This window comes from Poecilia latipinna, unplaced genomic scaffold (assembly GCF_001443285.1).
Source record: "Poecilia latipinna isolate Pla-1442-1.1 unplaced genomic scaffold, P_latipinna-1.0 Scaffold3247, whole genome shotgun sequence".
NCBI classification, from domain to species: Eukaryota; Metazoa; Chordata; class Actinopteri; order Cyprinodontiformes; family Poeciliidae; genus Poecilia; species Poecilia latipinna.
This window is the reverse complement of record NW_015115863.1, coordinates 14,774-37,417: the sequence shown is the minus strand read 5'-3', so window position 1 is coordinate 37,417 and position 22,644 is coordinate 14,774. Positions and strand designations below refer to the sequence as shown.

Sequence of the window (22,644 nt, the reverse complement as noted above, 5' to 3'; positions counted from 1 at the left end):
AACATCAGCAGAACCTGGACTAGATGACAGTCACACAGCGACAGAGGGCGAGACGCGTTTCTTTTAAAACTAGCATTGATACAGAAGGTTTGATGTGTTCACAGGAACATAAAGAAACTGAGATGAAAAATATGACATTTAAAACAAGATGTGTAATACGCAGCAAGATTTAAGTATCATTTAAACGACAAAACGTTTACTAAAAACAAATTAACACCTGGGACATCATAAAAATGCATAAAGAAATAATTGCTGACTTTCGTGGATAAGCTGCAGCGAACTAATAGTTCTGGTCCTGATTCAAAGGAACCAAAGCATATCAACATCTCAGGATTTCAGGTAGCTGCAGCTACTGACATAAAGATCATTTAAATGAATCCCCATGTCGTCGAATGAATCACAGCCTTCAAATTGGAGTCTGGCTCTTCAGTTATTGTCTATAGAAAGACTTTGTTTTTGTTTTGTCACATATTTACAGCTAAGGGAGCTGTCTGAGGAAACCAAGCCGCTGTGTTTACTCCTGAACTTGTAAAAGTGCTGAACAGCAGCGAGTTTCAGCTCCACATCCTCTCCTCCCTCCTGCTCTTATCTTTGGGCCGGCACTTGTTCAGGCAGACAGTAAATCACACCTCCGCCTCCCTCTCACATCCTGCCCCGTTTGGGAGGAACATCTCGTCCTCCACCCTGAACATCCTGCTTTCAGGAGCTGGAAGCTGCGCAGCCGCTTAGGGTTGTAATGGGAGGACTGGTTGGTCTGGTCAGGACCATGGATGCAGGAATTAAAACATCAGATTTTTTGACTGAAACCTGCCAAACAGAGGATCTCTTCCACATCTTTCTGGCATTGGTACTTGTCAATGTTTTTTTGTTTTTTTCCCCTATTGTTCTGATTAGGTTTTCTATTACTCTTCAGTTGCTGCATCTTTGATCAGATCCAAACAACTAATGTAAAACATAAAAAAAAATGAAATAAAATCCTTTATTATTTATCAAATTGATTCATAGCAGTGCCTCCAGAGTTATAAAATGTTCATGAGTCAGAGTGAGTGGATGCATTAATCAGCATCACATAAAACCTCCTTCCTGTTCAAAGGTCTGGTTTCCTGATGGAAATAAAAGATTTTCATTTTCTCAGGTAAAACATAAGCTTAATAAATATCTGAGATGCATCAGGTTAGAAATAATGATTTAGACTTTTCTTCACTGTTTGTGTTTGGTTTTCCATGCATCGTTAATTGTTTCATGTAAAAGTTCAGTTTTCTTGCTTTCTTTATTTTTTAACTACTTAAGGAGAGTTTTGAAAACAGTCCCCAATTTTATTAACATGTCAGACAATTAGCACCTCAACACAACACCATATGGAAGATTTTGGTCAAAACTCTACAATTTCTTACCGTGGCACACTTGTTTCATTCAGACTTGATGTCTTTTATGGATATGGATATCATTAACAATATGGAAAGCCCATATTGTTAATGATAAATGGCAGTGAGGGCTTTAGTTTCTCTAAGTTTTATTGTGTTTTATTGGGTAAAACAAGGTTTATGATGTGTCTTTTGCTTCAGTAAAGATGTAAAACCCTCCCTCCTTGGTGCTCTAGGGATTCAATCAAACTGTAAACTTTATGTGTAGCATTTGCAATAACTTATAGTTTTTCTGTTGAGAGAAGATGCTTCTCTTGACAAAATGTTGTAATTACTGATACCACTGTATCACTAAGGTTGAGCTGCACTCATATGCTTATGCATAATTTTTCTTATCCAGCAACAGACTATTTTCCCCGAATAATTAGAGCTGTTCCAAATGAGAGGCATGCTACGATCTGAAGCTTCCTCAAATCTCTGAAACTCTGAACTGGCCCTGTCCTCTGAAGGTCACTACCTCCATGAGCCAGTTTTGTCCCAAATGTATATGTGTGTGTGTGTGTTTCTGTTGAAGCTGACAGGTTCCACCCAATCAGACCTGAACCAGAGAACTCGTGTCTGAGGCAGCGAGGCGCTTCCTGTGTCACTGTCTCTGTGTCGGAGGTAAATGTCTGGTTTTCCATGCGTTTGCAGTGTGCTGTTGTCACATTCAGGTAGCGTGTCAGTTCTGTCTCCACCCATCCAGACAGTTCAGACATCCATCTGTCCCCAAAGGGGTCAGAGGTCAGGGTCTGGGCGTCTATCCAAGGACTTTTCTCTGATTGGAGAGGAAAGATGGGTTTCCTGAAATTAGAGCTGCCCTGAAAGATGAAGAGGCTGAAACCATCGCCGTCTGTTTGCTGTTACATCACAGCTGTCTGAGTTCACCATGAGGTGGTTCTGACTCAGATTCAATAGATTTGTTTTTGTGGTTCCCGATGATTTGCTACCTCAGAGCTGCCGCGAAAGATGAAAGTGAAAGATGATGTCACAGTTGCCTCAGTTCTCTCAAATATGTTTCTATACTGATGGGTTCTGGCCCAGATTAGATGACTTCTGGTAAGTCTTGACTATATTGACTCTCCTGGTGGCTCCTTTTATGTCTGTGAATTTTATGGCCCTGATGGTTCTGGTTGTTCCTGAATCAGGAATCCTGATTGTCCTTGTGGTCTTTATGGTCATGATAGATCATGATGCATCCTCATGATCCAGATTGTATGTATACACCACACATGCTCAGTGAGGAAACTCCACCCAGCTGATGCCTAAACCCATCAACAGCTGCATCAGAGCAGCACGTCAGCGCTCCGGCAGGAGAACGTGCATACCTCTAATATCCTGTGCTGCCCTCTGCTGGTCACTTACCAGATTCAAATCCTGTATTAACAGGAAGAGTTTTGAATTAAAATTTTTAATCAATACAATGGGAGTGAATGGTGAGAAAAACAAATTAACTAACAAGTTTTTGATGGTTATAGAGACTAAGAGTTGTGTTTGGTTTGATGGGTTACGGTTACCAGGACATGACCACTGCAGGCTGAGATTTTATGATAGATTAAAATACATAGATGGGAAGGAGTCAGTGGGTAACCAGCTTTGTGTCCATAACATTCAGTTCTTATCCTGAATGTTAGGGTGTGGTCTACTAAAGATTTATTCTTTAATTCATTCATGTTTCAGTTCCATTCAAATACACATTATTAATCCCAAAGGGAAACTGAAAAGTTAATTTTAATTGTTAATTGTAAAGGCAAAAGGTGTGGTCTAAATTTAGAGACTCTGGCCAGATGTTTTCCTGGAATAACAACAATGACACAAGAAATCTTGTACGTGGCTATTACACACAAAACATATATATATATATATATATATATATATATATATATATATATATATATATATATATATATATATATATATTACTAATTCTTTGCCATGATTATAGTTCTCAAAAACTGCAGAACTACAAAATGGCAGAAACGAAATGACGGGGGAAAAAAATTAAAAAAGCTATTTGACATGTGAATTAAGTGCCATGATACGCTACAAAGGTGGTTTATACCTGATGTATGAGTTAATCAGTTAAAAACTGACCAATACTTTGTCTCATTTTGCCATAAATACCCGTAAACACATGGGCAGTTTAAATGATGACAGCGTGTCTCCTCCCTGTGCCGCTCTTAGCCAATCACAGAGCAGACATTGTGGCCAGGCCCCGCCTTCCTCCCACTGTCGTAGCGTTCGACCGTGCCAGCAAATTTTAATACCGAAAGTATCTCCTTTCTCGTTCACGGTACTAATGGCCGCAGAGGATCCCGAGGAAACGACCGCCCTGAGTGGTGGGAGCGACGTTCCACCCAGCGAGACAAACGAAGCTGACAGCGAGAAAAAAGAAAATGGCTCTGCCGAACCGGAAACAGAAAAAGAAGTCAGCGCCGCGGAGCCGAAAATGGAAGATGTGGACGCGAGAGAGGTGGACAAGGAGGACGCTGCTCCAACGGTCACCCAGGAAGCAACAGCTGCTCACGAAGAGCCGGAGCAAAGACCGCCGTCACAACCAAGCCTGGGGGACAATAGCAGCGAACAGAACGGCGAAATCACCATGAAGGCCCTCAAGGAGGAGCCAGATGACGATAGCCGGTCTTCGGGAATAGACTGTGAAAAGAGCACATCTGCTAGTGAAGATGGCGAGAAGGGCAGCGGCGGGGACCTGGGGGACAAGAGGCGCTCCAGTCTGGAGGTGTCATCCTCTGACGGGGAACCACTGAGCCGAATGGACTCCGAGGACAGGTGGGTTTGATGGACAGGTTCGGAGGCGGTGTTACTCTTCCGTCCCCGTCATCTGAATAGTTTTTCTTTTGTTCGCTAATCAATCTTATCAATGAATGAATCCATCTTATATTGTTGTATCCTAATCTCACACTGTAATTTGAGTATATTTATTCAAAGAGGAGAAATGTTAAATACTAAATGAAACGTTACAAATCAAAATATGTGAAGTCTACTAAAAGGATTTTATTTGGCTCTGTGTAATTACGTGAGTCTCAATTTCTTTAAAATACTTTTGGCAACACACACACACACACACACACACACACACACCTCCAGGTGGGTCATAATGAGCACCTCATGCTGGTGAAGTACGGGGGAGGATCTGTGATGCTTGGGGCCTGTTTTTCTGCCAAAGGCCTTGGCCCTAGCAGTAAATGGTCATAATTTCGATCTGCAGGGCAATGTTCCAAGTCACACTCCCAAATCATTACAGGAACAGTTTGCCAGACATAAAGCCAACCTTTGAGTGGGACCAAACTTAAATCTTAGGCTCTGCAGAGAACATGTGAGGTGATGCCTTTGGATTCCCCAGAGAGAAATGCTTAAACACCACTATCGTTGTTTCAACCTTTGGGTCATCTGTGATTTTTCTTTTTTTTTTTCAAAAGCCATTAGTTTCAAACATGGGATGTTTTCCGCTCATTGTAAAAAGATTATGCAACCACGGTGAAAGATTAATTTACTTCAGTTGTTTTATCTGCTGAGGCATTTCTCCAGGGATAACAAACTTTAACATAAAACTGTGTTATTAAATTATTCTCTGACAACCTCGGAGAACCTGAATGCTTCTGATTTCTGTCAAGATTTGCAGAAGTGCAGCATGTAATTGATGTGGCATGCATTGAAAATCTCTCCCGGCCTCCAGTGGCTTTTTTCCTCGTGCTGATTACGCAACTCGGCAAGAACAGCATCTGCACCTGTTCTTCGTGTCTGCTAAACCTGATCCACATGCGTTTTATGACTATCAGACTACACTCCTTAAGCGTTTCTTTCCAACCAGCCTGCTCTCTCCTCTTTACTCAGTGTCTGCAGCACCACCATAGAAATGGAGAGCGTAGGATCCAGCGGGCGCTCCACTCCTGCGCTGTTGAACGGCCAGAGCAGCGCCAGATCCTCTGCCACCAAGACGATGGCTTACACCTGCTGCTGGGACCGCTGTCCACAGTGCTTCAACTCCAGCCCGGACCTGGCGGAGCACATCAGGGGAATTCACGTGGACGGCCAGAGAGGAGGGGTTTGTAGACTTTTAAAGTTTTGAAAGAGCTTGGTCTAAAATCTCGGTTCTGTTCGACGCTCTACCAAGCTGGTGTACTTGTTTTGTTTTATTTTTTGTTGTTGTTGTTGTTGTTGTAGCTCAACTCTGACGATGCACAGAGCCAAACAGTTGCTGCATGGTGGTGTTGGGCCGTATAACGGTCGTAATTTTCCCACCGATAAGAATTTGTCATGTGCACAGTTGAGAAAACAGCTGTGGCGCTTCAGTAGGCAGCAATTTGTATAACACTGTTCACTGCTAGAGGCGCAGAGTCAAACGGCCTGTGAGGTAGAGCTCGCTAGCTAGCATAACAGTCTCTTAGGTAAGAGCTGGGAAAGTCCGTCGCCATTGTAAGCCATCGCCTAACCAGGAAGCATGTTGGAATACTAATAATGTATGTTGTTTATTTATTTATTTATTTATTTATTTTATTTTTTCCTGTTTAAAAATACAGTTTGCATCTTCTTGCTCCTCTTTTGTGAACACATTGGGGTTCATTTATCAAACAGGAATGCATCAAATATGCTCACATCCAGCAACGGTTTGCCTCTGGTTTATGTTGACGTCAACCTGCGTAGTTGGACAAATAAAGCTATCGGAGTTCAATCTGTTGTGTTTAATCAACAGTGCAGGATTTAGGGCGATCTTTGTTAGTGCGAGTTAAATTGGACAAATTAATTTTATGATTAGTATTAAAGAGGCTGGTTGTGTTGAGGTGATAAAGGATGTCTAAACTTATCATGCTAACCGAAATATTGTTGAAAACCTCAGGAGAAAACAATAAAATTATACTCCTACGTGTTTATTTGACTCCCTGAAAAACATGAGGTGCTCTTCATAGTGGGGGTTTCTGGACAACAAGGTCGTTCAGTGGGAGACCAGGGATACCTCCATTCAGACATGCTGGAGTTTTGCTTTGGAGGTAGTGAACAGGAGACGGTTCTCCCCTGGATTAGCAACAGGGTCTCCGTGACTCTGTGTAATGTTGTACTGGTTTAATGCGACGTGCTAATATGGATCTGAAGCCTGTCTGGTGGAGACGAGAACAAGGTGATTGCTGTCGCTCAAAAACCTGAAATAAGTTTTTTTTTTTTTTTTTTTTTTTTTTTTTAAACAATCATCTGTTTATCAATATCAAAAACTCACTGTGCAGAAAAGGCTGGGAATGAAGGGATGACGCGTGATAAATAACAGGTTGTTGCTTCCTGCCATGTATGTTTTTTTTAATGCTGGGATTGTAAAGTGTATATACATTGAACTTGTCCTAAGGTGATTTTTGCACTCGTATCCACACCAGTTTTTGATAGATGCTGCTCAATCTGTAATTTGTGTACAAAACATCTGGTATCGGATTCATTTCTTGTCGTTTTTAACCATTTTTATGCAGGTGAAAATGATGAAAAGTTGTTTACGCAAGTAAACATTCAGTGTCTTTTTTTAATGGAAAAATATTAAGACACTGCGATTCTAAAGGGAGACGGTTGCAGTGGCTAAATGTTGTGATTGTCTTTGTCTCAAACAATATTAGGAATATCCAAAAACTTCCCGGACATCCTCTACCTGCTGCTGTTTTCAGGGGAAATTAACAGACTACAAAGAATAAAGGTTAGTCCTCGCACGAACACCACGACTACTGGTCTAATTCTTCCTCTGTCTCTGTGTGCGTTTGGCAGGTATTCGTCTGTCTCTGGAAGGGTTGCAAGGTGTATAACACGCCGTCCACCAGCCAGAGCTGGCTGCAGAGACACATGCTGACCCACAGTGGAGATAAACCCTTCAAGGTAGGAAGGACGCCGATGCACTTGTGACGGTGTGTGTTGGAGAACTTCCTCCTGTTCAGGAAATCTCTCTTTTATTTATGATGTGGAAATTCACCTCGCCTCTGACATTTGGGTCACGAGAAATAAAAAAAAAAACTGGAGCTGAAACATATTTTGTGATCTTTAAAAATAATCTAACGTGATCTTCAGCAATAGTTCATCCTTCTTTTCTGAGGATGTGAATTTTCTTTGGCTATTTCGTCACTTATTGGCATTAAAGATAATAGACAACGTTTGATAAAACCACAACTTCTGGCGCTTAGCTGCTGGCCAGCCGTCTAAAGTTATGATTATATACAAATGCATACATACTTGTCTAATTTTGTGCTGTTGTTACTTTTCTGCTGCAGTGTGTAGTTGGCGGCTGCAATGCCAGCTTTGCTTCTCAAGGAGGGTTGGCTCGTCACGTCCCCAGTCACTTCAGCCAGCAGAGCTCTTCCAAAATGTCCAGCCAGGCCAAACTTAAGGAGGATTCACCATCCAAGGCGGGAATCAACAAGAGGAAGAAACTCAAGAACAAACGCAGGTGGTCCCTACGTACGTATCCAACAAGCACACAAATTAAACTTGTTTTGAAATGTTTTTTTTTTTGTCTCAGTTATGTCTTGGAGTATTGATTGACGTGTGCAAAGTGTTCCACACATCAACAGTTTGCTTTCAGTCAAAAATGTTTTATTATATTCACTTTGGGTGAATAATTGCACCAAATGAACGAGTGACTGCACAAGCTAAGTAACTCGTAGGCTTCATTAGGGCAGGTGTGAAAAAGATCGCCTGAACTCTGGTTTGGCCCAAACAAGCGAAACATCTGAAACGTCAGTCAAAGTTTAGATACGACCCCGGTCCAGCACCCCTGACTGAAATCTCTAACTTGCCTCCTCGGTATGTAGTCAAGATCTGTAGAGTCCTGATGACGACCTCAATATTTGGCTCAGCAAAGACGCGTCTAAAAGTTGCAGGATGCTGGACCTCGAGTTTGACACACATGTGTTTTAAACAGTTCAGCATCAGTGTAAGCCCAGCAGCTCTTCATATTCATTCGGTCTTTTTTTTTTTTTCTGAACAGAGTAACAAACTGATGTCTCCTTCTCTGTCTTTGGTGAGGCATTTTAACATTTAAGAGGACCACTGACTCCACGTTCTCCATTAATGGTTTTGGAGCTGCACCTACTCACAAATGCATTTTTAATTCTTGTTACTGAGATGAATAAACAAAACAAAGTTATACAACCACTAAATGTATTATATCGCATCCACAGCTCCCTTTAAGTTGGAGGTAAATGAGAAGATGATTCTAATGTATGTCTTTATATACACTGTAATGCTGATTCCACATTTTACTACCAACAGTTTTTGACCTGTGCTGATTTTAATTTACTTTTTTGTAAGTGTCATTTGTCTTTTGCTTAACTTCCCTCTCCTTGAATTTGTCTTTCCAACTTCTCAGCGAGGCCCCAGGATTTCTTTGATGTCCAAACTATGGATGCTCTGCGCCACCGGGCCATCTGTCTCAACCTCACCACTCACATCGAAAGCGGGGGAAATGGTCACAGCGTCGTCTTTCACAGCACGGTACGCGTTGTATTTTGCTCTGTCTCCTAAATGTTGCGAAATAATATGCATTTCCTTTATGAAAGTAAATGACTCTAAAGAGGTCTTCCTTTTAAACGCGTGAGTATTTTCTGTAGCAATACTTGTGTTGAAGAGTAAAACGGTGCACATTCCTAAACAGTAGGATGCTATTACTGGGTACAACATGCAGTTTTACTTAAACTGAACGTATTTATTATGTAGAGAATTTTTCAAAATGTGAAAATTATTTTTACTTACCTCTTACTTGCATACATTTTAAGGAGGTTTGTGCTACAGTGATCCAGATTTCTTATTGGTGCGAGTGAGTACTGCTTTAATTTTTCCATATGCGAAATGTTTGATTCATCATAAACTGTCATTACCACTCCACATTGCGTTGAGTTTTTCCAAAAGACGCTACTTCTGTTGTCCAGCAGAGGGCGACAGGAATCCCTTTGTGACAGTTTCCGTCCCGTTCGCAGTTCTTCTTTGTGCACTTGAACTGAACCTGTAAAAGGCCCCTTTGGCTATGATTTTTCTTTGAATCATAGCAGAGACAGTTGGGATTGTTGTTTTTTTTGTGTGTGTGTCTTTGTGCGTTTCTTATCCTATGCATAATTTATGGACTGTGAATGTTTTTGGCCCTTTTTTCCCCAGTGGTGAATATAAGCACTCGTTTAGGATTAAAAAAAAATCTCTTCAACTGACTGAGATTTTAAAATCTGTGTTTAATTTGATTGTTGGATTTATAAAAACATTGGATTTGACAAATGCATTGTTTTTAATTATATTTTTTGATTGCTCTGCTAAAGATTTGTCTATTTTGTTTAGACTTTTGGCTTTAAATGTGGATTTGCTTTTTGGTCAAAAGTATGGTAAAATTAGAAACACTGATTATTGACAAACTGCTTTTGTTCAGTTGCATATAAGCGACCCTAGTCATTTATCTGCTGTCATAATCTAAACATATCTGTGAATCAACACAGAATAAGGTTTTGGCTGTCAGGTTGCTGAGGTTTAATCTGTCCTTGTACATCATGTTCAGTTGTGGTACAAGTTGAGCTTTTTCTTTGACAGGACAAACTTAAAATGATTGTTTCCAAGTGGCAATAGTTGGGGTTGTTGTCATAATTATGCTATGAAAACATAATTTCTTTGAATTTCCTGTTTGGGCACAGTTAAAAATACTTTTAGCGACACAGGCTAACTCGATATGAGCTCACTGTGACTGACGGCTCATCTGTTGATTCTCTATGCACAAAAGCAATACAAAACCTGTTTATTTAGGTCACACAAGAGAAATTAATATATGTATTCTTAAGTACGGTGCTTGTCTGTCTTGTTATATTGACAGTCTGGGCAACAGCTCATATGACGCCCATCAAAAACCACCATAGCTCGTGTTAAAATTGTAAATATATTCATGAAAATGCATTTCATTAAATTTAAATTGATTTCATAATTTAAACGAGTGAAGGAGGAAAAACTCAAATTAACAAACAAGGATGCAGAGGAGATTAAAAAAAAACAGAGGTTAAGTGAGGGTCAGGGTCATGGAAGTCGGAAGGAGATCTGACGCGTTGGGCATACGTACAGTTTCCCTTTGACCTCTGGAGGATTGTGGTGAGAAGCAGCAGTGCTCCTCCAGACCCCGGGCCCCACTGGGCCTTCCCAGGCCTGGGGAGACGGAGCAAAGCCGCGGGGGTTCTGTGGAGCTTGGCGAGAGGGCCTGTTGACCTGGCACACTAACTCAGTCATGTTTATGATGGGATATTTTTGTTATTTTACCGATTTGCGTCATCCACATCTTGACCCCCTGACTTTAGACAGGCACCCAAGTCAAGTCAGCCCTCCCTTCTCTTTTGCTCTGCACTTTTTTTTATTTTTTTATTTTCTTTACTGCCTGTTTTGGAAACAGTAATATCTACTGTTCATTCCCTGTGCACTCCTACTGCCTCTACCCCAATTAGTTTTTTTTCTTTTACTACTCTTTCGTGAGTTTTTAGAGGATTAAAATTTGCCCCTTAAAGCGACAACCGCCATCATCAGACCACTCAGCTCACAAATCACGTCTTTCTGACAGAACACAAGTCCACTTTTTTCTCTCCAGCTCAAACAAACACAGGCATGGGACTTTTTTAATGTAGCCTTTGTTTGTAATTATTAACTTTATTTCAGAGAACTATATAATTCCAGCTTTTGTGTTTTACTTAAATGTGCAATAAAACAGCTGGTTTCCTTAGTCTACAGTACTTGAGACACTTCTAAGAAAACGGCAGCATAAACTGGACTACGCTACAAAAACACTTAACCTTACCAAGTATTTTTGGTCTAGTTTCCAGTGAAAATATCTTAGCTCACATGAAATGAGTCAAAACTAAGATGCAAGTAACTTTTCAGCAAGATATAGGAGCTTGTTTTAAGCCTTAGTCTAGTACCGTTGACGGATTATTTCACTTATAACATGAGAAAATTGTCTTGTTATAACCTGCCAGTGGAGCCAGTACTTTTAAAAAAAAATCTATATTAATAAATTACTGAATTAAAACAAGCTGGATTGAAAGCTATAATGAATCTTCCCAAAGCATTTTTAAAATCTGTCGTCAAGAATAAAAAGTTATTGTGAAGGCGATGGAGACCAAACATGGAGGCCAGTAAGTTTATATTTCAGGTATCGATGCTCGCACCGTTCCTGTGCTCTGTGTATATTCTTCCTTTAGGCCGCCTCACAGAGAAATGTAGAGGTTTGTCTCATCAAAACTATGCTGATGAGACACAGACCTACATATCCCTGAAAGCCTGCTAACTTTACAAAACTCACTACTCTGATGCCTCGCATCTTAATTTAGTCCTATTGGATTGTATTAAAACAGATTTGCTCATATTCCTATTAATATTCTTCAGTCCTGTTGGAAATAGTCAAAAATGTGTCCATCACAAACTTCCACTACGGCTGCAAGAGTGTTTACAGACACTAATCTTGCTTGCATTGCCAGACTTCTTGCTTGTTGCCACTCAGGATTTAGTTCGAAATCGTTCTTCTCGTTAAAGAGGTAAATAACATGCCTCCTTCTGACATCACTGACCCATGAAGTCTAGGCACTTCCTGGACTTCTTTAGATCAGAGTCTTCTATAGTACCTGAGTCTTTTCTCTGACTCTCTGCTGGATTCTCTGATTGTTGCTGTTCGGGTTTTTTTTGTTGTTGTTGTTGTTTCATTTAGCCTCTGCTGCTTTGCTTTCAGTCTGCATTCTTCGGTTATTTGTTGTAGTTTGTTTAATTCATTTTAAGGACTTATGTTTTGGACGTTGCTCTAGATGTAAAGCTTTACTCACTGCACATTATCCGTCTGTTTTAACAGGTAAGTGTTTGGGACTCCTTAAACCGATGAAGGATACTTTTAAAGGGACTTTTCGTTCTGTTTTGTCAAAAAAAAACAAAAAAACATACAAAGTGGAGCAGTCTGAATCTTTGTGTCTCGCTTCAAATCAAGCCTCATTTCCATCAGCCAGCTCCCAGGAGTAAAACATATTTTAAGATTTGCATGTGCGTAAGACGAGTTCTTCACACGTGAGCTCATTCACTATCCTAAAAACAGACATCCTGAAAGAGGACAAAAATCCAAATGACGCAAAACAGGATTATATCTGTGGCTATTTTTGACTCTCCTGGTTGTTTTTCCAGCCTTTCTTTCACCCTGTAGAAATATTTGTAAATTCCCAACCACTACTATTCTAAACAGCACCGCATGACGGATGAAATGTTATGCATTAAAGGGGAAAACGATTCTGAAAACCTGGTCTTAAAAAAAATAAAAACCTTCAATATTTAAAATATTGTTTTGGCTTCAACAATGAAGATGTTACTTGACACTAGTGAAGATAATAGAGATCAGTATTTAGTGTGTTATTGGTAATGAATACTTACTACTAGGCTGGATATAGAAGCAGCCTTTATTGTCCTGCAAAGTGAAAATTCAGGTGGAACAGCGGCATCAGGTATGAAGGTTCACACAGAAAAGGTCTCGAAATGTTAAAAACACAATACAGAAAAAAGACAATAACCATAATAGTAATGATATACTGTAAAAGACTAATAGAAATTTTTGTCATTATTGCAACACCCCGCTGCGCGGTGAGGGCTGGCCTTGACATATCTGGTCCGTTTATTCTTATTTTTCGCTGCGCAGACGGGGTCAGGAAAGGGATGCGTCTTTGAAACTTGCTCCCCAAAGACCAAACAGGAAGCAAAAGCTACAACATTTATCTGTCTCACATGGCTCTAGCTCTACACATGCTGAATGTTAAAATGAAATGTAATTTTGTCAAGTTTAGGTTAATGTTTTATTCTTGCTCATGTTTTCTTTTTTTACTGTTTCTATGCAGGTGCTAGCCAAAAGGAAAGAGGGGACTGGCAAGGTGAAAGTACTTTTACACTGGACACCTGAAGACATGTGAGCAAGACCTTTTTCTTTTACTCTGTGGTCAAAATAAACAAATCTTTTGCCGACTTGGTACAGATTGAAAATGGGTAAATATATTAAAGATGCAGCGATTGTTGTTTTGCTGTAAATTTCATGCCTCAAACTTCATGCGTTCGGAGTCCCAGTTTCTAATATTTCGGACCGAAGGTGACCTTGTTGCATTGCTCGTATTTTAAACAACCTCTAGTGTTTTATGTTGGTGATTAGTGTAGCTAGTGCAGCTAAAATCACAGAAATAGTGATGGTCTGGAGGTCGCAGCCCCGAATCTGACGTCTTAAAATGGCTCTAAAAATGTTCAAATTAAGCCGATCCTGTGACAGAGAGCAGACGTCTGCTCCCCAACTTTCCTTGTAACAACTTTGGCCTTCCTGTTATAAATAATATAGAGTCTATTTGTATAAAAAACAGTTTGAAGAAATGCATCGTTTTGATGCCTCTAAATATCCATTAAGTTGTACCTTGTTGTTGACTAATGTCTCCATCAACCAATTTAAATTTAATTTCAGAGAATCAACTGGCAGTAAGAGTCTGAGATCCTACAGCTTTGTCTCACGGTGTGAATAGATTCCAACTGCTCCCGTAGTATAACTCCAGCTAGAAAGAAGAATTGGCTTCGTGTGATCAAAACTAAAACAGTCCGACTCTTCTGAAGAGTCAATCAGCACCTGTGCACAAACATCAACACAAGTTTTGGATAAGTTTCTAGTTCAAGACGAAGTTCATCCACCAGGCCGTATTTTCTTTCAGCACCAGTGTGACCACCCAGTTATCGTCCGAATCCCACTTCTTATTCCCATTTTATCGCAGCTTCCCTGGAGGTGAGCGGTGGGAGAACAAAAGCTGAGATCAGTAAATCAGTCAGGCAAAAAGAGCAGGCAGTTTTGGCACCATGCTCTCGTGAAGAAGGAGCTTGACATAACAATGATTCTCTGCAGAGCTTTTGCCCAGGGGGAGATGCCAGCATATGCGCAGCCCTCTTACATTTCCATTAAAGGGTTTGACAGCAAAGCCTCTGAAGAAGATCAGAGAGAGAGAGGGAGGAGCAGAGGCAGAAGAAGAAGGATGGCGTTGTTGAAATGAAAGGACAATATGGGGAAAGGGGCGATATTAGGGGAAGGTGGAAAGACAACAATGTGAAAGAGAGGCACAGTGACGCCTTTGGAAATTAAGAAATGAAAGCAAAAGGAACAATGATGGCCAAAGGGAAAGAAAACAATCATTTCTATGATATTTTCTGGGGATTTAGATAACTCTGGAAAGTTTATTCTTCTGGAGAGACAATCATAGATTGAGGGTAAGGAAGATAATAATCATAATAACCGCAAACCTTTTTTTCATCGAGTCAATGCTGATGATTTTCTCCTGTAAATCTAAGGAACCAGAATCAACTTTATTTGTCAAGTTTGTGCACAAAAACAATAAAGAGATCTTATAAATGTACAAAAAAGTTTAATATTTGCATTAAATATACGTGGTTTCGATTCGGCCATTGTTGATTGATGGCAAAGGTGATAAATCACAACATTTAAGATTTGAATATTACATCAGACCAATAAAACATTTCAGTACAGAAATGTGGACTGTATGAAAACGATGTACAGTATCTGCTCAAACTAAGGTTGTTTTTAAAAAAAATTATCTTTAGTCTAGCAAATAAACTTGATTTTGACCACATTTGCCTCATTGCAGAATAATGCTAAGATCATTACAATCCACATAACATGTAAAAATAAAAGAAGTTAAACTCCAAGAGTTTAATTAACATTAAATATCTAAACATAAAATTTATCAAAGAATTCAATTTTACACCGTTTTATTTTAGCGTCACCATAATTAAGCATCTTAATTATTAATGTCAGATTTAATATAAAAATGTTGGGTTTATTTCTGATTTGCCAGTTCTTGGGAAAATATGACAAACTACGAATTTCCAATATTTCTCGTAAAAATAATTTATTTATTGTGTGCGAGCCATAAAGGACTGCAGTTTATTTCACAAATTCACCTATCTTTCTCTGTGGCAAACATGTTGACTTAAAACACAGTAATTAGAAAGTAAAATCCTGTTTTGTTATTCTTTCAGGCACTATAACTTTCTTCTGCATCTGTTTTGCAGCTTTTCTTAGCTTCATCAAATAGCAGCCGATTCTGTTCTTCATCAGGATCATGTGGAACCGTCTGGCATCTCGTCTCTTTTATATTGTTGTTGTTGTTGACTTTGAGAATGACAGAAGCTGTGACAGAGTTTTTTTTTTCTTTTTCTTTTTAATGCAGCTCCTGCGTTTGTGTTGATAAAATTAGTTGATTCTGAAACTGGTGCAACATTTCCACCAACCAGGATTTTGTTACTGTAGGGCTCTACTTTTAGTCCTCCTAAGTAATAATTAGCTAATAAGTACTTTGAGTTGGCTAAAACCCCAAAAGGAAAGTAATACGGTCAATACAGTACCTCCAGGAGTTTGTGTTGAAGGATTTGGGGAAAGTAAGCGCGTCTTGTTTAGTCCTCCTCCAGCATCGCGCTGAACTCTGTACTAATGCCTTCACTTCATTTTGGGTGTGTGTGTGCGTGTGTGTGCGTGTGCGTGCTTCTCGGTCATCGAGTCAATCAGTAACTGCACGAATGTGCCAAGTCATGTCTATTAATGACGGAGCGAACCATTCACATTCGGACTGACACTCATTAACTCAGTTTAGATAAACGAGTTACTGATTAACATGAGCCAGCCTGAACCCGATTCACCCGCGGTTCATTGAGGAAGAAGAGTGGGAAGGCTGGGAGAGACTGGGAGCTGTAATTGCTGTCTAATCTGTGATGGATGAGTGAACGGATTCCCCTGCATGGTGTTGATTGCTGCCGGATAGCAAACACTGGAATACACGGTCACTGGCTATGAATGCCTCAAACCTCAATTAGAGCAGTTCTTAGAAAAAAAGAACAGTTTTTCATCTTTTACATCTTTGTGTGTCACAATTACTTATGTAATTTTTGTTTTTTTATTACATTTTTTTTCTTGCATGATATAAAATACACCTTTATGCAAAAGACAAAAGCCCAACAACACAATTGCTTTACCAGATTCTGACATACTTTTATTTAAAACCGTGGTCCTCTCCTGCTCTACCTCCTACTTCGTCCGCCATTTTTCCAAGAATAAAAATCTCCCGTTCAGCCTGCAAATGAATCCTGGGATTCGCTGGATCCATCCTTCAAATCTATGGTCCCACTCTGAGTTGCTTTCTAGATCTTGTAGAGATTGTCAAGTTTCAGCTCTCCAATATGTTACTTATTGAAGTTGGACATCACTTCTTTGCACAAGAAAATTTAATAATTCACTTTTTCTTTTCTTTTTTGTGCATTTTTTTATGAAGTCGTTCGTTTCTGAGGTTGTTACTCAGCAGGTTGTTTACAAAGAAGGGAGCCAAATGGCACCTCCTCTAAGGAGCGAGACAAGCTCACCAGTTCTCATTGTGGTTGTGTGACTGAAGGATCATTCGTCACTTTCAAGTCTCTGTAACTACGGCTGTGTGTACATTAGCGTGCAGAAGTGTGACCCGTGTTGCACGGTGGCCACAGACACCTAAACAACTCTCCAGTTCAGCTCCTCTGTGTGACTCGCTCATCAAAATAAAATAACTCACCAGCACCGCAGCTCGGCTTCTGCTCCGTCTGCGGAGGAACCGGCGCGCATGTGAGAGTTCAGTCACAGAACCGCAAAGATGTTTACTGGGTCGCCGCTGCTCCTCAGATCCTCCTCTGTCATGCAGGGTTCTGCTCTGGGCAACGCGGCTAATTCAAAGCTAATGTAAACTTTGTAACTACTTTGAAAGCGGCTGTTTCTTCTCTCGTCTCAACTTCTACTTGAAAGGAAGCATAGACAACAGAGGATGGAGTGAAAAAAAACTTCCTCCTTTTTTTTTTTCGTCTCTCTCCTCCATTAAAGGGAAGATGTAAGTTTTTACCAGAGCTATTTATTTCAGAATATTCCTTAATCCCTTTAGGATGTAAACGCCACGTCGTCTCCCTCATGATTTATAAGCTGGATGTAGTTTGTGCTTTTCTTTTTAACCGGCGTCTGCCACACTTTGTGTTGAATCTCTTTCTAGTTTCAAAGTTCTGCACGTACATTTTGAAGGGCTTGCTGTTTGTTTCACGACTTTTGAGGTTTTAGACGTTTAATGTTTTTATTTTTAGTTTGTCTTAACACTGTTCTCACAGTGTTGAAGTTTGACTTTTGTGACATCAACATTTTTTCTGTTTTTTATTTTTTTCATCCTGACCATCTTGGGATGACAGATTGGTACTCAGGACTAATGTCAAATAATTACCAGCCAAGTTACGACGAAAGTACAAGTGTTTTTCTTTTTTCTAGCGAATTTATTTGTTGAAGGAGGGAAAAAAAATTGCATCAATTTCTCATTAATAAAATATTTTTTCTTGGTCAGACAAACTTCATGTTGACACTGATCAGTTTGTTCTTCATATTCCCATTTCATCCTTTTAATAGTACTGTTTTCTCCTTTCCCTATTTGTAACGGAAAACAAACCATGACTGTGCTTCAGTCATTTATGTTGGTTATGATTAAGTATTTTTTAAGAATTATGGCGATTAAACCATAAAATAAAAACCAGAAATACTATGATTAATCTCATGTAATTGTGCTTTATCTGAAAAGCTGTAGTATTATATTCATTTTGTGGTTCTGGTTATCTTTTTGCTGGCCGACTCCTATGAAATATGTCAGGTTATCAAACCTCCTGCTGGCAGATGTTATTACATTCAAACTAATAAAGCATGAATTGATGCGTGGCTGCTTTGAAACAATTGGCTCCATTTTATACCCAAAGACCTCGAGCACAAAATGACAAAAACTGGAAAGGCGACGCGGTGAAGTCATCAGGACCTGAAATGATTCCATACATTTTGCTCGTATTTAAAATAATAAAAAAAAAACTCATGATTTGCAACTTTTATTTTACCAATTTCGATTTTTTTTTCCCCCACCTCCTCACATTTCATTTTTCTTCTCTGCAGCCCCTCCAGTCTTTTGTCCTTCATGGCTCAGTTTTGCTCTCACCTCTACCTTCCGCTGTGCTGAATGTGAAGCTCTGTCTGCACACCATCCTACTGAAAGGACTGACTAGCTGTGTGATTGATTCTGGCTGGGCGACTGCCTGCTTAACTTACTGCAGTGTGTGTGCATGTGTGTGCGTCTCTGGGGGCTCCTGGGATGACGCACATCGTGACGGGGGAACGCTGGGGGTGGAGACGGGGAGTGTGGAGGCTGGAGGGAAAGGGGGGGGGGGAGGGCAGTGGACTTGCTAAGCTCTTTGTTTCTTTCTTTCTTTCTTTCCTTCTTTTTTTTTCTTCTTCTGCACCTTGGTTCGCCAAGGCAGTGCTCGCACACTTCCAGTTTTCACAAAGGAGGTCATGAATGTTGTGGGTAGAGTCCTCTGCAGAGGAGGAACGAATGAATGCCCCGTCGTTTTAAACGTGACCTTATTCTATTTGGATTTAGGAAGTGAGGAAAAAACCCCAAATCTGGCTTAATTGGTTTAGAAACCGCCGCTTACAGAGGTATACCTGCGACAAAGATAGTAAGCATGTTACTTCAATTGTCTCCAGAAAATTAGCTGCCATGATTTCTTCTTGTCACAGTCATACTGCTCCTTGTGTCTACACTGTTTCTCTCTTTTCTTTTCCTCTTAATAAATCGTGTCATCTTTTCTCTTTTTGTGTGCAGTTTGCCTGACGTGTGGGTCAATGAAACTGAGCGATCTCAGCTGAAGACAAAAGTAGTGCACTTATCCCAGTTACCACAGGACACGGCCATGTTGTTGGATCCCAACATCTACCGGTGAGTAGGCACGTCGTCTCCACCATAATCTTTTTATTTATTTTTTATTTTTATAATGATCAAGACATTTCATTTTCTTTTAGCGGAGTGTTTAAACTGCTGAATCAGCTCTCAACTCTGTTTTGCGAATTAATCTGTGAGAATTACCGGCAGATGCTGGATTTCTGCGAGCAAGCTCGCATTCTGCCAGCAGGTGGCGCCAAGTCTCGGTTTTAAACGGTCAGCTTAAGCAGCAGCAGCAGCGTGCAGGAATATCATATTTTCTCTACTTAACAGCTTTTTTCCTGTGGCGAAGGCTGGCCCTCGAGTTCAGGAGCAGGCCGTGTTCACATCAAAGTGCTGCTTTTCATTTTATTCATTTACATCTGAAACCATGGAAAAGAACGTTACAAACCGAGTATTGGATGACTCCACTCGGTCAGCCGGCAGATGGATGGACGATTAACAGTTTTAATCAGTGTCGCATCATGAAAAAGTGAAATAAAAATGCAAGAGTGCAGCAGTAGTATTTCTTCTCCAGCCTCCATTTATCGTTCTTTAAAATCTCCCACTGCACATCGGGCCACATGTCGAGTTCGGAGCGGGTTACGTAAGCCCTACAGACCTCCTTTACCGAGATGATAAAACAAGTTTTACTTCGTGGCACCGAAAGCCATAAAAGGTTAAAATCGAACCCTAAAAGAGGAACAACATGCCTAGAATAACAGACCGCTCATCTTACCAGAGATATACGGCTCGGTAGCCCGCTAATCCGCACCCGGGCCGACTGATTCTAATTGGACTTGAAGGCTCAGTAACTGCAGGGGCTGCCGCCGGACTCTGGTTTCATAGCTGAATGTAAACCGTCAGCAACCAGACAATTTATGTCAAGGTTGTACCAGTGCATACGATTTCAAAACAAATGTGTTTGGTCGGTACTTGCGGCTGCAAGCGCAAACCCTGGACATGCAGATGGGACGGGTGGAAAGAGATCAGCTGCCAGATGCAGTTTGTGAGACTTAACTGTTTGGATGGAGACGTTGTGTTAGAGCGAAATCAACTGGAGCGCAGATGGTTTTTAAGCAGTTGTCGTCTTCTTTCTCTTTTCAGAGCTCTTCCTCAAAAGCGACTGAAGCGCAGGTGAGTCGAACTGCTTCTGCGAATTCGTTAAAGTCGGGAGCAAAAAACAGGCGGCGCTTTTCTGCTCTTAGTTTTTAGGATTTAGATGATATTATAGAGAAGGTGTAAGTCATTCTACTACATGCCTTCTCTGCACATATAGAGTAATAACCATGAATATAATTACAAATGCATGGATCAAAGATTTTTGGGAAAACTTAAGAACTATAAATGACTAGTAAAAATCTTTTCGAGAGGCATTTAATATGTAATTCTCAATAATAAAAAAAAACGAAGAATTTCTTTGAAAAAGCCTAAAGTGAGACTGAAAATGTACAAGTACAATAAATTCCTCCTGGAAAACAAATCTAGAAAAAACCCAGCATTTCTCTCCAGGTCAGATTAAAACACACTTAGATTTTATTCCTTTTTCCACTCCTGGAAATATAATTAGCACCATGTTATAAGATATTTTACTTATTTCAAAGTAAGTTATTTATATGAATATTTTAAAAATAAACTACAACAATCTGGGGAAGAAAAAAGCTATTATTTGCTTTTGTGTTAAACTGTTAACTCATTTATTTATTTACTGTTACTACACCGCAATCTTACATTTTTAAACGTCATTAAATGGAGTTGGCGTCTCTGATTTCAGGCGTCGTGTTGATTCCTCGTTGTGAGCAGTCCTTTATCTGAACGCTGAGATTTTTAAAACGTTTGCAAACGCAGCATGGTTGGACACATAACTTTGACTCTTGGACAGGATAAAACAGCAATTTCTCTTGTAATATGTTCAACTATCTACTACTGTATCCTTATTAATGGGAATTTTTGCTGAGTTTATTGCAGAAATGGTTTGAAGGCAATGTTATACAGAAGCCAAATCAAAAGAGATGTGTGAAATGGTAATGCTGCGCCTGTAATCCAGTGTCCAACAAACTCAACTTTCCCGCATTTAATTCATAACTTGGGATTAATATTTATCTTATGTTCTGATTCTCCTGTTTGTTGAATTAAAAATCCATCGTTTTTAGCCACAGTCCTGGCCCGTCTTTCTGCTTTTCTGGTTTCTTTTACCCAACCTAAACATCAGATCACGTTATTTATTATTACCCAGTAATAAACCCATAAGGTCGGTGCAGCATTAGCTCTAGCAGTGAGCATTTTTTTTAAATAAATAAACTGGGTGTTATTTTCTTGTGACAAAGAGCAGAGAGGAGCTAATCCTGCGGTATTGTGCTTTCGTCCTCAGCCTGTAGGACCTCCTCTGCAGAGTCCAGACTTCAGGTCACTGACCGGACGTTGATCCATGCAGGATGGGGGCGCTCTTCTTCCCGTCTCCACCGAGGCTTGGATTTGAAAACAAATGGAGACTGGCTACTTAGTTTTGTGTACCTGAAATGACTTTAGTCATCACAAACCTCACTTAAGCTGTTTCTTCTTCTTCTCCTCACTTAAGCTGTTTCTTCTTCTTCTCCTTAAGCAAGCCTACAACCCCAATAATGTGGAAAAAAACAACCAATTCCTCTTTTTGTTTAAGTCTGGCGTATAGCCTCAACATATTTTATTACAGTTTTGTGTGAAATATTTATCCAGATTTCTAACTTATTTTTATACGATGAAAACGCTGATGTGGTGTGGATTTCTGTGAAGGTTTCGAGTAAAAACTGTTTTCGCTGTGCTTTTTGACGTTGGGGATCCGAGGCGTATTTGAACATTGCTAAGTGTAACTATGCTGTGCATGCGGCATCATTGAATCGTAACCAGTGGTCTTATTTATACTTCCTGAAGTCAGTGCTGTTACCTGTGTGTACGCCTCTTCCTTAAACACAAACCGACACCTGAGCAATAATTTATCGGGACAATTCCTTGTTTCCCCCCCCCTCCTTCACCCCCCAGTCTGTTGACAGGAAACCATAAACATGACGGAAACGCTGAACTCACCACGGCTCACCTGTACTTCCACGTGTGTATATCGTAGAGTTTAAAATACCACTATGTCAGCCTTCGGCAGCTGGTTATTATTCGTCGTCGTCCCTTTTTGGACTGTATGTGTTTATAATCTGACAGATGTTGTACACGCAGATGCGAGAAGCTACAAAGTAACATCGCGTTCGCCGCGGTGGTCACATTTTAGAGCATTAGTTTCGTGTGTGTGTGCGTCGGAGGCGCTGGCTCGCTTGTTCGGCCTCCATTAGCGGAGCAGCTTTGGGAGCGCGCCGTGGAAGAGCTAATAACTGGGCCAGCAGGGCAGAGCCCCCGCCACTCTCAGGTGTTGGTGAACATGCCTGCAAAAGAAGAAGACGGAGAGAGAGAGAGAA

At 40.3% G+C, this 22,644-nt stretch overlaps 1 protein-coding gene and 1 long non-coding RNA gene across 2 annotated transcripts; one reads left to right on the top strand and one right to left on the bottom strand.

The window, feature by feature from the left end:
• Window positions 1–313: 313 nt before the first annotated feature.
• On the bottom strand, window positions 314–7,169 carry LOC106940488 (uncharacterized). The gene is made up of 3 exons (XR_001423111.1): window positions 6,606–7,169; window positions 4,786–4,787; window positions 314–326 (listed from the first exon to the last, which is right to left on the bottom strand). It is a non-coding gene; the product is annotated as an uncharacterized LOC106940488 (long non-coding RNA).
• LOC106940486 (zinc finger protein aebp2-like) lies at window positions 3,604–22,641 on the top strand. The gene is made up of 9 exons (XM_015023246.1): window positions 3,604–4,193; window positions 5,259–5,469; window positions 7,164–7,271; window positions 7,661–7,847; window positions 8,758–8,882; window positions 13,268–13,335; window positions 19,109–19,222; window positions 20,312–20,341; window positions 21,576–22,641. Exons 1-9 carry the CDS (start codon window positions 3,703–3,705, stop codon window positions 21,580–21,582), a joined length of 1,341 nt encoding a protein of 446 aa, XP_014878732.1. The 5' UTR covers window positions 3,604–3,702; the 3' UTR covers window positions 21,583–22,641.
• Window positions 22,642–22,644: the final 3 nt, after the last annotated feature.

Excerpts from the sequence above, each read along its gene's own strand:
- LOC106940486 (XM_015023246.1), top strand. The coding sequence starts at position 3,703 with ATGGCCGCAGAGGATCCCGAGGAAACGACCGCCCTGAGTGGTGGGAGC. Across the intron at positions 4,194-5,258 it reads CGAATGGACTCCGAGGACAG|TGTCTGCAGCACCACCATAG; the intron begins GTGGGTTTGATG and ends CTCTTTACTCAG. Across the intron at positions 7,848-8,757 it reads CAAACGCAGGTGGTCCCTAC|CGAGGCCCCAGGATTTCTTT; the intron begins GTACGTATCCAA and ends CCAACTTCTCAG.